At 38.5% G+C, this 14,737-nt stretch overlaps 1 protein-coding gene across 7 annotated transcripts in view; it reads left to right on the plus strand.

Moving 5' to 3' along the window:
- Positions 1–14,737, plus strand: part of PTPN4 (protein tyrosine phosphatase, non-receptor type 4 (megakaryocyte)) — a 213,048-nt gene that overhangs the window by 54,058 nt on the left and 144,253 nt on the right. For 5 of the 7 annotated variants that reach the window (XM_014547921.1, XM_005876489.2, XM_014547925.1 and 2 more), the window contains 2 exons: positions 13,635–13,677; positions 13,755–13,854. In XM_014547921.1, coding sequence (XP_014403407.1) covers positions 13,635–13,677; positions 13,755–13,854 — 143 coding nt within the window. The remainder of the gene's footprint in view (positions 1–13,634; positions 13,678–13,754; positions 13,855–14,737) is intronic. The other 2 variants (XM_014547922.1, XM_005876491.2) reach the window with 1 other exon arrangement.

A 14,737-nucleotide genomic window follows, 5' to 3' on the forward strand; every position in this document is an offset into this window, starting at 1 on the left:
AAATCAATAAAATATATTTAAATAAATAAATAAATAAATAAAAGTAATTTTAAAAAAATGGATCTAACTATAGGCTATTTGCAAGAGATGAACATTACATCTAAAGATGCACATAGTTTGAAAAGTGTTTCTCTAGCATACAGTTTCTATGAGCTCTATGCATTAATAGCTTCCTTGCATGTGTGAACAGAGGCAAGGCTTTCTGTTACACAGTTTCAAGTAGCTCTCCTACTCTGGTTCCCTGACTCTAAATTTTTTTCTTTCATTTATTTTTATGATTATATCTATAATTGTTACATGTAATGCTTCAAAGGTAAGCTTATAGAACAATCCTAAAATTCTGTATTTGTGTTCTTTAAAAATATTTAAGCATCCCCATTTTAAAAAGCAGATAATTAATGTTTCTGTAGCAAGATGGCAAACTGAGTGCAAATTACTAATGTATTAAACACTGTGCTTAAATACTAATTTTTTACCAAATTTAATCCTGAAAACATACTTGGATATTATCATTCCTGTTTTACAGATTAAAAAAAAATCAATTTACTGAGAAACAATCACAAAGTTAGTAAATGAGAGAGTGGTTCCAGGGGTGTACCTAATTAATGAGGAGGTTGGGCAGACTAGAGATTTACAGGGTGGTGTTTGAGAGGAGGTATACTGGGCACAGAAGTAGCAGCCAGGTGGGTCAGCTCATTCTTTACCCATGGGCCATGTGTTAAGCAATTAGCACTGTTTACCCCTAATTGTAACATTAAGTATGAGTACTTGAATTACAGAGGGAAACTAATTCCTGCAGAAGACTGGTGACCCCCAGTGAAATGAAAAAAAAAAAAAGCACCTTTGTCCAGGAGATTAGATACCACAACCTACTGTCAGCACAGATTATTTATCCTTCCCAACTATTGAAATCAGGCTGTGTATCATGTCTTTTCTCCACAAGGAGACAGACACATAAAGAAGCTTACAGGGAATTTCAGATATGCAACTAAGCAGTTAAAACGGACACCAACATTTGAGGAAAGCCAACAATATTTAAGAGATTTGCCCAAGTTAGCAAATTTTACACTATGGAAATAGGAGAGCAATTTGTAAAAAAGGAAATAATAGTGCCAATCTTAACGTTAATATGGAGATGAAGTGAATTTTTACATGTAAAGGACTTAGAACAATGCTTGGAACATAGTAAGTGCTCAATAAACATTTAACACCAAGTTACAAGTTTAATCAGGCAATCCCACAACCTTCTTTTTTTCAAATGCTACATTTTGGAAGATATAAAATTAACTTGCAAATATGAAATGTTTTACAGAATTAAAAAGGCCTGCCCAGTGCTAATGTCATGCTGCCTTGGAGGCAGAGGCCGCTCCTGATGGAGGCACCTGCAGGCCCACTGCGCCGCCTGGCCTGGAGATGGGGGCTTCAGGATGGGGGCGGGGCCTCGGCAGGGAGCTCTCAGCACTCCTACACCAGTGTCTGAAGACGTGGAGAGGAAGGGAGAGCAGATGGCCTGTTAGGGGGTTTAGGCCAGGAGAGGAGAGCAGATAGGCAGTTAGGGGGATCAGACAAGGAGGGGAGAGCAGTTAGGGGTATCAGGCCAGCAGGGGAGAGCAGTTAGGTAGTTAGGAGGATCAGGTCAGGAGTGGAGAGCAGTTAGGGCTATCAGGCCAGCAGGGGAGCAGTTAGGGGCATCAGGCAGGCAGGCAGGTAGGCGTATAGGAACCAGTGGTTCTGGATTGGGAGAGGGATCCCATATTGGAGAGGGTGCAGGCCAGGCTGAGGGGACCCCCCCCTCCCGTGCACGAATTTTGTGCACCGGGCCTCTAGTTGATATATAACATATTAGTTTCAGGTGTACAACATAATGATTTGATATTTGTATATATTGGGGAATGATTACCATAATAAGTCTAGTTAACACCCATCACCACATGTAGTTACATTTTTTCTTGTGACAAGAACTTTTAAGATTTATTCTTAGCAACTTTCATATATACAGTACTTTAATTATTGTTAGTATAAAATGTTAACACATTGTATGCGGGAAACGTATTTATACGTTTTACGTTGACTGTAAGTAGTAGAGCCACCTGTTAGCGCGCGATAAAAACTACCCGCAAACAATGTGTTAACTATATTCCCCAAGCTATATATTACATCCCCAGGAGTTACTTATTTTAACTGGAAGTTTGTATCTTTTGACCACTTTTACCCATGCCCTACCTTCCCACTTCTGGCAATGACCAATCTGTTCTGTGTATCTATGAGTTCAGCATTTTGGTTTGTTTTTGTGTTGTTGTTTTTTATTTTCAGATTGTACATATAAATGAGATCATATGTTTTTTGTCTTTCTATGTCTTACGTATTTCACTTAATATAATGCCCTAAGGTTTATCCAAGTTGTTACATATGGTAAGGTTTCCTTCTTTATGGCTGAATAGTATTTTATTTTTAATATATCCCAAATTTTCTTTTAGTGAAGAACACTTAGTTTGCTTCCATATTGTGTCTATTGTAAATAATGCTACAGTGAACATGGTGGCACATATATCTTTTCAAGTTGGTGTTTTTGTTTTCTTTGGATAAATACCAGAAGTAAAATTGCTGAAGCATATGGTAATTCTATTTTTAAATTTTTGAGGCACCTCCATACTATTTTCTATAGTGACTGCATGAATTTACATTCCCATCAAGAGTGTACACTTGTTATCTGTTGTTTTAGGCTAACATTAACTTATTGATTTTCTGCCTGGTTAGTCTACCCATATATGAAAGTGGAAAATTGCAGTCCCCTGCTATTATGTAATGCTGTCTATTTCTTCCTTAGGTTTGTTAATATTTGTTTTATTTAGGTGCATAGTTATTTACATATTTATATCCTCTTGTTGGCTTTATACCTTTATCATTATATAATGACTTTTAAAAAAGTTGATTTGAGAGAGAGAAACATTAATGTGAACGAGAAACATTGATTGACCGCTTCCCGTATACACTGACTTGGAATCAAACCTGAAACCTGGTTATGTACCCTGACTGGGAATCGAACCCACCACCTTTTGGTATACAGGACGACACTACAACTAACCAATTCACACTGGCCAGGGCGATATGACTTTCTTCATCTCTTATTACGGTCTTTTTCTAATGTTTATTTTATTTTGTGTAAGTATAGCTACCCAGCTTTCTTTTAGTTTCCATTTGCAAGGAATATCTTTTTCCTTCACTTTCAGTCTCTATGTTCCTTACATCTGAAGTGAGTCTGTTTTCAGTAGCATATAGATAGGTCTTGGTTTTTTCTCCATTCAGCTGCCCTGTGTCTTTTGATTAGAGAATTTAGTCCATTTACATTTAAAATAGTTATTGATAGGTATGCAATTATTACCATTTGTTAATTGTTTTCTTCCTTTGTGGTTTGATAATTTTTGTAGTGATATACTTAGATTCCTTTCTTTTTATCTTTTGTGTATCTATTATTGGTTTTTGCTGTTCTGATTCTACTGTCCTATCTTTAAGTTCATTGATTTTTTTTCTTCTTCATTTAGTTTGTTGTTGAACCCCTCTATTGTATTTTTGAGTTATTGTGTTCTTGAGCTCTGTGGCTTTTATTTGGTACTTTAAATATTTTCTGTTTATCTCTTTGTTAATTCTCATTATGTCCATCTGTTCTTTTACTGATCTCAGTGAGCATCTTTCTGACTTATTTTGAACTCTCTATTAGGTAAATCACTTATCTCCATCTTATTAAAGTCTTTCTCTGAGGATTTTTCTTGTCTTTTTGTTTGGAACATATTTTTCTATTCCTTCATTTTCCTTTACTCTCTGTTAGTTTCTATGCATTAGATAAAACAATCACCTCTCTATTTTGAAGGAAATTAGCCTTATCTTTTTCTTCTAGGCCATGGCTGTTTCTCAAACCTTTGTAATTACTCAAGTAGCCTATTTTTAGTGGCTACTTCCAGTAGTTAGAGGTGTGCTAAGACCTGCCATTGTCCTAAAGGGGAGATTTTCATTTAACACCTAGATTCAGGCTAATTGTAATCCAGACCTTCAGACGGCAGCTTTTAAAGACTATGAATATACCTCTTTCAGGAGAAAATCAGGAAACAGGTATTTCTGTCTTTTTTCTCTGTGCAACAGACACAAAAGTCAAGGCTCCACAACTTTATACAAGCTCCTTTCTCAGAGATACCTCCAAGCCCAGTACAATGGCAACCAACTTCAGATCACTTTGTAGCTCATACCAGGTGGCTCTGCGCAGGACACAAGCAGTGACTGAACATGGCCTATACCAGAGCTCTTCCCAAGAGGCCCCAGAACCAAACCACTTGGTGGTGAGTTTCAGATCACACCAGATACCCACAAGTGACATACCCAAAGGGCAAACTTGGCAGACACAAGAGCCCCACTAAAGTAAATCCTCTGTGAGTTCAGCCCCTGCACTACAGCTTCTCCTCTGTAGTCATGGCCAGTCCTCACAAGCATTCAGTTTGAGGGTCAATCCTTCCCATTGCCAAGCCAACAGTAATCAAGGCTCTCCTACAATAGGAGAGTACACAAAAGGGACACACTGGAGCATCCAGCTCAGGTAACTAGGGAGACTGCACCACTGGGCCTCACAGGACACCTACTACATAAGGCCACTGCCAGGACCAGGCGATGTAGCAGCTCTATCTAATACACAGAAACAAACATAGGGAGGCAGCCAAAATGAGGAGACAGAGAAACATGTCCCAGTATGAGAACAGAACAAAACTTCAGAAAAAGAACTAAAAATGGAGACAGACAATTTAACACATGCAGAATTCAAACACTGTTTATAAGGTTGAAGATGTCAATAAACTTAGGGAAAAGTAGTGAACTCAGTGAGAACTTCAGCAGAGAAATAGAAAACATAAATATGGAGGTAGAAAACATAAAAAAGAACCAACCAGAAATGAAGAATACATTAGAGGAAATCAACAGGAGATGAAGCAGAAGATCAAATCAGAGATTTGAAGGATAAGGAAGCAGAAAAACCCAATCAGAACAGCAAAAAGAAAAAAGAATCCAAAAAAATGAGGATAGTTTAAGGGGTCTCTAGCACAACATCAAACATACCAATATTTGCATAATAGGAGTACGAGGAGAAGAGGGAAAACAAAGAATTGAAAACCTGCTTGAAGAAATAATGATGGAAAACTTCTCCACCTTGGGGAAGGAAATAGACATATGAGTCCAGGAAGCACCAAGACCCAAAGATAAACCCAAAGAGGCCCACACCAAGATATATCATAATTAAAATGCCAAGACTTAAAGACAGAGAATATCTTAAAAGCAGCAAGAGAATAGCAGTCAGTTCCTACAAGGGAGCTTCCATAAGACTGTCAGCTGATTTCTCAACAGAAATTTTGCAGGCTAGAAGGGATTAGCATGAAATATATAAAGTGATGTAAAGCAAGGACCAACAAGGAAGGCTATCACTTAGAACTGGACAGATAGAACTTCTCAGAGAAGAAAAAGTTAAAGGAGTCCATTACCACCAAACCAATGTTAAAGGGACTTCTTTAAGAAGAAGTGGAAAAAAGATAAAAAGTATGAATAACAAAATGGGAGTAAGTACATACCTATTGGTAATTACATTAAATATAAATGTATTAAATGCTTCAGTCAAAGGATAGGATAGCTGAATGAATAAGAAAATAAGACCTATACATATGCTACGTACAAGACCCGTACAGACCGAAAGTAAAATATATTTAGGAAATTTTAAAAAGCTAAAGTATCAGTACTTTTATCAGACAAAATTGACTTTATTTATTTTTTTTAAATATATTTTATTGATTTTTTTACAGAGAGGAAGGGAGAGAGATAGAGAGTTAGAAACATCGATGAGAGAGAAACATCGATCAGCTGCCTCCTGCACATCTCCTACTGGGGATGTGCCCACAACCAAGGTACATGCCCTTGACCGGAATCGAACCTGGGACCTTTCAGTCCGCAGGCCAACGCTCTATCCACTGAGCCAAACCGGTTTCGGCCAAAATTGACTTTAAAACAAAGTCTATAATAAGAGACAAAGAAGGACCTAGAATTTCACTTCTGGGTATTTATCCAAAGAAACCCAAAACGCTAATTCAAAAAGGCATAATGCATCCCTATGTTCATTACAGCATTGTTTACTATTGCCATGATGTGGAAGCAGCCTAAGTGTCCAAAAATGGACAAATGGGTAAAGAGGAAGTTATACATAAATACAATGGAATATTACCCATAAAAGTATGAAATCTTGCCATCTCAGTAACATGGTTATACTTATAGGGTATTATGCTAAGTTAAATGAGTCAAACAGAACGACAGAGGGCATGTGATTTCACTTATATGTGGAATCTAAAAAACAAACTAACAAAAACACTCCTAAGTACACAGAACATTTTGGTGGTTGCTAGATGGGAGGGGGTTTGAGGGATGGGTGCAAAAGGGAAAGAGATTAAGATATGCAAATTACCAGTTATAAAAACAGTCACTAGGATATAAGGTACAGAATAGGGAATCCTCTATAATAAAAGCCTAATAGCTAAGTGTTCAGTCGTCCAGTTGGCTGTTCAACCAATCAGAGCATAATATGCTAATGATATGCTAAGGCCGCTCAACCGCTCTCTATGACATGTACTGACCACAAGGAGGCAGACACTCGACTGGTCGACCAGTTGCTACGACGCTGACACCAGAGGGCAAAAGGTCCGACCAGTAGGTTAGCTTGCTGCTGTGGTCCAGCCAATCAGGACTGAGCGAGATGGGCCGGACACGTCCTGGAGCCCTCCCACGGTCCCTCCCTGGCTGGCCAACCTCCCGCATCCCTCTCCTGTCCTGGTTGTGCACCGGTGGGATCCCTTGGCCTAGCCTGTGCCCTCTCGCAATCTGGGACCCCTTGGGGAATGTCAGAGAGCCGGTTTCAGCCTGACGGCGGAACAACCGGTCACTATGAGGTGCACTGTCCACTAGGCGGCAGATGCTCAATGCAGGAGCTATCCCCTGGTGGTCAATGCACTCCCACAAGGGGAGTGCCGCTCATCCCAAACCTGGGCCCACGGCTGGTGAGTGCAGCAGCGGTGGCGGGAGCCTCTCCCCCCTCTGCAGTAGCACTAAGGATGTTCGACTGATGGCTCCCAGACTGCAAGAGGGCGCAGGCCAGGCTGAAGGACACCGCCCCCCCTTCCGCGAGTGCTCGAATTTCGTGCACCGGGCCTCTAGTGTAGTCAGTAATATTTTAATTATATATGGTGTAAGATGGGCACTAGTTCTCTGGTGATCGTTTTATAAGTTAAAGAAATATCTAATCATTATGTTGTGCAACTGAAACAAATATATTATGGTATGTCAGCTGTAATTGCAAAATTAAAAATTATAAAAAATATAACATGCCTGATATTAATCATTTCTAATAAAATTTCATTTTAAACTTATATTTTATTGAAAATAAGAATTTTATCTCAGATATATCACAGTAACTTGGTTGGTATAGGAAATTTTGGCATGGCAAACTATGGTATATGACTAAATACAGGTAGTGGTATAATCTCAATGCCATTTGTATGCATAAAAAATTAGAGAGCTTATAGTATTTGTTTTCAAGATGCAACAGAGTTACTATAAGCAATTTCACTCCTAGATATGTTTCCAAGAGAATTGAGAACATGTCCACACACAAAAATTAGTACTGAGATGTTCATTGCATTATTCATAGTAGCTAAAATGTGGGGTCAGTGCAAATATTCATTAAATAATGAATGGATGAACCAAAAGTGTATATTTATACAGTGGAATATTATTCAGCAATAAAAAGGAATTCCGTATTACTTTACACCTAGTAGGAGGGCTGTAATTAAAAAGACAAGAACAAGTATTGATGAGGATGCAAAGAAATTGAAATCCTCATACATAGATGGTGGGAATTTTAAAAGCTGTAGCCATTCTGGAAATAAACTTAATTCAAAATTTAAATGTAGTGTTACCATTTACCAAACAATACTATTCCTAGGCATATTCCTGAGAGAATTGAAACATGTATTTATAGAAAAACTTGTATACAAATGTTCATAACAGTATATTGTTGTTTTTAATTAATTAATTAATTTATTTATTTATTTTTACAGAGAGGAAGGGAGAGGGATAGAGAGTTAGAAACATCAATGAGAGAGAAACATCGATCAGCTGCCTCCTGCACACCCCCTACTGGGGATGTGCCCATAACCAAGGTACATGCCCTTGACTGGAATCGAACCTGGGACCCTTTGGTCCGCAGGCTGACGCTCTATCCACTGAGCCAAACTGGTTAGGGCCATAGCAGTATTATTATGATAGCCAAAAGATAGAAACAACCCAATGCCGCTATAAAAGTACTGTAACATGCTACAACATGGATGAACTTTAAAAACTATACAGTAGTGCCGCCTTATTCGTGGTTTTGCTTTTAATGATTTCAGTTCCCTGAGGTTTTAAAATACTAAATGGAAAATTGCAGAAATAAACAATTCATAAGTTTTAAGTTGCTCACCATTCTCAGTTGCATGATGAAATCTCATACCATCTCACCCAGGACATGAATCATGCTTTTGTACAGCATATCCATGCTGTATACATTACCCACCTGTTAGTCCTTAGTAGTTCCTCATGGCTTGATTATTCAGGATCACCTGAAGTTGGGGAATCCTCCTCATACATCATCAGAAGGTCACAAGAAGCCTAATTTTACATCACAATGCCTATATCATTCACCTCACTTTATCTCAACGTGTAAGCATTGAATTATCTGACATGATCACCAGAGAAAGGGTGAGTACTATACAATAAGATTTTTTGAGAGATTACATTCACATAACTTTCATTACAGAATATTGTTTTAATTGTTTTATTTTATTATTATTATTACTTTCTTACTGTGCATAATTTACCAATTAAACTTTATCATTGCCCTAGCCGGCATGTCTCAGTGGATAGTGTCAGCCGTGCACCAAAGGCTCTCGTGTTATATTCCTGGTCAAGGGCATGTACCTGGGTTGCAGGTGGGAGGCAACCGATTGATGTGTGTCTGCCACATTAATGTCTCTCTCCCCCTATCTCCATCCCTCCCTTTCACTCTCTCTAAAATCAATGGGAAAAAATCCTTGGGTGAGGATTAACAAAAAAAATAAATAGACTTTATTATAGACTAGAGGCCTGGTGCATGAAATTCGTGCACATGGGGTTGGTAGGTCCCTAAGCCTGGCCTGCGCCCTCTTGCAGTTTGGGGCCCTTCTGGGGATGTCCACCTGCTGCGGAGGTGGAAGAGGCTCCCACCATCACCGCTGCTCTTGCCAGCCCTGAGCCCGGATTCTGGCTGCGCAGCGCTCCCTCTTTGGGAGCGCACTGACCACCAGGGGGCAGCTTCTGCGTTGAGAGTCTGCCCCCTGGTGGTCAGTGCAAGTCATAGTGACTGGTTGCTGTTTGGTCAATTTGCATATTTGGGTTTTATTATATAGGATATATATATAGGAAAGAACATAGTACATGTAGGAGGCTCAGTATTATCTATAGATTCAGGCATCCAGTGTGATCTTGGAACCTATCCCCTGTGGTAAGTTGCTCACCATTCTCAGTTGCATGATGAAATCTCATACCATCTCACCCAGGACATGAATCATGCTTTTGTACAGCATATCCATGCTGTATACATTACCCACCTGTTAGTCCTTAGTAGTTCCTCATGGCTTGATTATTCAGGATCACCTGAAGTTGGGGAATCCTCCTCATACATCATCAGAAGGTCACAAGAAGCCTAATTTTACATCACAATGCCTATATCATTCACCTCACTTTATCTCAACGTGTAAGCATTGAATTATCTGACATGATCACCAGAGAAAGGGTGAGTACTATACAATAAGATTTTTTGAGAGATTACATTCACATAACTTTCATTACAGAATATTGTTTTAATTGTTTTATTTTATTATTATTATTACTTTCTTACTGTGCATAATTTACCAATTAAACTTTATCATTGCCCTAGCCGGCATGTCTCAGTGGATAGTGTCAGCCGTGCACCAAAGGCTCTCGTGTTATATTCCTGGTCAAGGGCATGTACCTGGGTTGCAGGTGGGAGGCAACCGATTGATGTGTGTCTGCCACATTAATGTCTCTCTCCCCCTATCTCCATCCCTCCCTTTCACTCTCTCTAAAATCAATGGGAAAAAATCCTTGGGTGAGGATTAACAAAAAAAATAAATAGACTTTATTATAGACTAGAGGCCTGGTGCATGAAATTCGTGCACATGGGGTTGGTAGGTCCCTAAGCCTGGCCTGCGCCCTCTTGCAGTTTGGGGCCCTTCTGGGGATGTCCACCTGCTGCGGAGGTGGAAGAGGCTCCCACCATCACCGCTGCTCTTGCCAGCCCTGAGCCCGGATTCTGGCTGCGCAGCGCTCCCTCTTTGGGAGCGCACTGACCACCAGGGGGCAGCTTCTGCGTTGAGAGTCTGCCCCCTGGTGGTCAGTGCAAGTCATAGTGACTGGTTGCTGTTTGGTCAATTTGCATATTTGGGTTTTATTATATAGGATATATATATAGGAAAGAACATAGTACATGTAGGAGGCTCAGTATTATCTATAGATTCAGGCATCCAGTGTGATCTTGGAACCTATCCCCTGTGGATTAAGGGGGTTGCCTACTGTAAAAGTGAAAAAAAAAAGATCACCTATAGTATGTTTGTATTCATATGAATGTCCCAAGCAGGCAAATTTATAGAGACAGTAAGTAGATTAGTACTTGCTAGAGCCTGTTGGTAGTGCAGTATTGGGACTGACTGCTAATAGAAATGGGATTTATTTTGGGGATGATGCAAATATTCTGACATTTAGTGTTGATGGTTGTACAACGTAATAAAATGCACTGAAGTGTACACTTTAAAATAGTGAATTTTATATTGTGTGAAATATATCAAGATGCTGTATAAAACAATATTTGGTCTATAGTGATATGCGTTTTATAGTTTGATAAATATTGCCAAGTTGTCCTACATTGAGGTGGTATAATTTATATTCTCAGAAGCTATGTATGAGTGCTGTTTTCCTCACATTCTTGCCATTGTGGTTTGTCATTAAAAGTTTTAATCTTTGCCAGTATTACTATTGAAAAATGATAACCTAATGTAGACTATTATATTTCTCTAGTTATAATCAAGATTGATTATCTTTTCATGTACTGAAAAGTCGTTTATATTTCCTTTCCCATAATCTTTCCATTCTTACCTATTGTCTGTTTTTTTATTAGTGTTGGTTTTTTTTCTTATTGATTTGTAGAACAGTTTTATATGTTATCTTTTTTCCCTACGTTGTTTTTCTTTCGACATAATGGTGTGTTTTTATTATGAGCACTATCTTCAATGTGTAATAGTGCCCATTATAGCATTGCTCCATCTTCTTTCAAGCCAAAATCATAAGTCCTATCTCAATGACATCATTGATGAGGTCTCTTCAGTTTTCTGGTGCTTATCATTGTACTCCTTCTAAGCTGTGTCAGCTTAACATATCTATTTGTAAATGTGTTTGTATATCTGATATTAGAATATTTTTGAGGGGAATGAAATGAGGAAGGAGGGTTTGAATACAATCATTGATCCCAAATTTTGATTTTAGACAAGTATTAAAATGAAAGTAATTTATTACTTTTTTCTCTAACATGTGAAAAACAAAATCAGTAGATTAATACATAGATGTGTGCCCTGGCCAGTGTGGCTTGGTTGGTTGGAGCATTGTCCCGTACACCAAAAGGTAGCAGGCATATGCCCAGGTTGCGTGTGCAATCTCTCATCATGGCTCATGGGGGAGACAAATGATCAATGTTTCTCTCTCACATTGATGTTTCTCTCTCTCTCCCTCCCTTCTCTCTAAAAATTATTAAAAATGTATTCTCTGTGAGGATTTTTTTAAAAAGTATTATGAGAGAATTTAATGTTCCTTGCCTGTTTTTGGAAAATAAGTAAATAGGAGCTTTGTGACATACTTTTGATAGGGTGGTCAGTGAAGACCTTTCTGAGGAGGTAGCATTTAGGCACAGACACAGTTGAAAGGAGTCAGCCATGGGGAATCTGGAGAAGGACATTCTGTGCATTAAGGAAACATGGAATTGGAAGCTGTAAGATGGCATCTTTGAGTAGCAGAAAGGAGGCATTATGGCTGGAGCTTAGTAAATTGGGGTAGAAGAGGTAAAGAGACAATGCTAAGGGCTTTGGACCTTGCATTGAGAAATTATCAAGAGTATTAAGCAAAGGGGTAACATTATGCTTGAGAAGACTACTTTGGCTTCTAGATGGAGGATGAAGAAGATGGTAAGAAAAGAAACAGGGACAGTAATTAAGAGGCTGTGGCCAGAGCCATACCAGAAATAAGGATGGTGGCAGACTAGATGGAGAAGAATTCTTAAATTCTAGGTATGGTTTAAAGGTAGAGTCAGCCCAGCATGGCTCAGTGGTTGAGCATTGACCTATGAACCAGGAGGTCAGGGTTCGATTTCCTGTTAGAGTTACCTGCCTGGGTTTCGGGCAGCTGATCAATGATTCTCTCTCATTATTGATGTTTCTATCCCTCTCTCCCTCTCCCTTCCTCTCTGAAATCAATAAAAAATATTAAAAAAAAAACACAAAGGTAGAATCAGCTGGATTTTATTTGTTGGGTGTTAGGGATAGTGAAAAGAAAAGATACAGATTATCCCAGGCAAATGTTACTAAAATCTATTTAAGTACTCTTCATGGAATCAAGTATGGGATGTAAGGATTATAAATAATGATACATAAGCTTATATTTGTGTAATGCTTTGAAAATACTGCCACATCTATAACCTCATTTGGGGTCCTTTAATTTTTTTTAATTGAAACTTGTTGGCAGTTCAGATACAGTGGGGCCTTGACTTACAAGTTTAATTCGTTCCGAGACCGAGCTCGTTAAGGAGCTCGTTAACTCAAATTACTATATCAACTCAATGAAAAATCGGCCGAGAGACAGCTGGTATCTCAAAAAACTCGTTAGTCGGGATACTCGTAAGTCAAGGCCCCACTGTATTTTCTGAGTTCGGTTCATTTTTCTAAAATAGATCTTAACTGGCATTCAGAAGTATTGAGACTACTTAAAATTCTCATACACAAAAGGCAATCCTTCCCAAAACTAAACATTATCCTTTTCAAAATTAGTGTGGTTTTTTTGGGGGGGTGGGGGTGGGGGGAGGAGGTGTAATTTATTTTTTAAGGAATGGAGTAGAAGTTACAAAATTTTTCTTAAATTTTTAAATGTTCCAGACTGTTACATAATACAGTTAAGTTAACAGAATTCACATTAGATTGCAGTGATTATTAAACATTTTTACTTTTGGAATAGAGGTTATTGCACACTGTATAATTTGATGTAAAATTAAAATAAAAATCTTAAAGCTACCACATATATATTCAGTACTTTCTAGTGTAATTTTGTTATATATGATATGAAAATCTGCAAATTAATGACTTTTTCCCTTCCAGGCCTTTTCAAAAATTCAGTTTTTAGTATTAATCTTTAAATAGAACAGATTTCCATGAATCAGTGTATTAGTTCCTCAAGGAAAAATGAAATCAATCTTATTTATTTTTCAGAGGTGGCTGGATCCAAACAAACCAATAAGGAAGCAGTTAAAGAGTGAGCATATATATTTACTTCATGTTTTGTAAGTGTACTTTATAAAGATGCAGGATTAATATAATCTGATTAATTAGAACTGCTTTTATTAATTCTAGGAGGATCTCCTTACAGTTTGAACTTCAGAGTCAAATTTTTTGTAAGTGACCCCAACAAGTTACAAGAAGAATATACAAGGTGAGTTTATGGAGCATATTTTTCTTAAAAATATTTTCAAAACTATTATAAAATTATGAAATTAATTAGGCAAAAATAGATTGCCATGCCATAATTCTGAGTTTACTAGCAGCACACAGAATAGGTCATAGATGTTTCAAGAAAACAGTTTATTTCCCTCCTGTATGACAGGTAATGCTTTAGGACAGTGGTCGGCAAACTGCGGTTCGCAAGCCACATGTGGCTCTTTGGCCCCTTGAGTGTGGCTCTTCCACAAAATACCGACTTCTGCACATGGGCCACGAAGTTTCAATCGCACTGTACATGCGTGCCCGCACGTGGTATTTTGTGAAAGAGCCACACTCAAGGGGCCAAAGAGCCGCATGTGGCTCACGAGCCGCAGTTTGCTGACCACTGCTTTAGGAGATTGGAACCCCAGGGCCACCCCATCCAGCCACAAGAAGCCTCCTGAGCTACATAAATATTAAGATTTTCCAGTGAAAACTGGTTAAGCTGCTTTGCTGTAACTAATTGAAGTAATCAGATACTGCTTCATTTTAAGCGGTGCTATATAGTGAGAATTGTGCCTGCTTTTCCCCCTATAAAAATATTTGACCCTTGAAAAACATGGAGGTTAGGCACATCGACCACCTTTGCAGTCAAAATCTGTGAATAACTTAAGTTGTCCTCCATATTAGCTGATTCCCAACTGCAGATTGAAAATACAAGAATGGCCCAGATGAGTATTTTGATAGTATATTAATGTTAGATAACTGTTTAAGGTATAAATAGTGAGGAATAATCACAGTGTGGTAACTGTCATTATTAAAATAACCTTAAGAACCCTGGCCAGTGTGGCTCGGTTGGTTGGGTATGGTCCTGTGCATTGAAAGGTTGCCAGTTC

This window comes from Myotis brandtii, unplaced genomic scaffold (genome assembly GCF_000412655.1).
Source record: "Myotis brandtii unplaced genomic scaffold, ASM41265v1 scaffold488, whole genome shotgun sequence".
Classification (NCBI taxonomy): domain Eukaryota; kingdom Metazoa; phylum Chordata; class Mammalia; order Chiroptera; family Vespertilionidae; genus Myotis; species Myotis brandtii.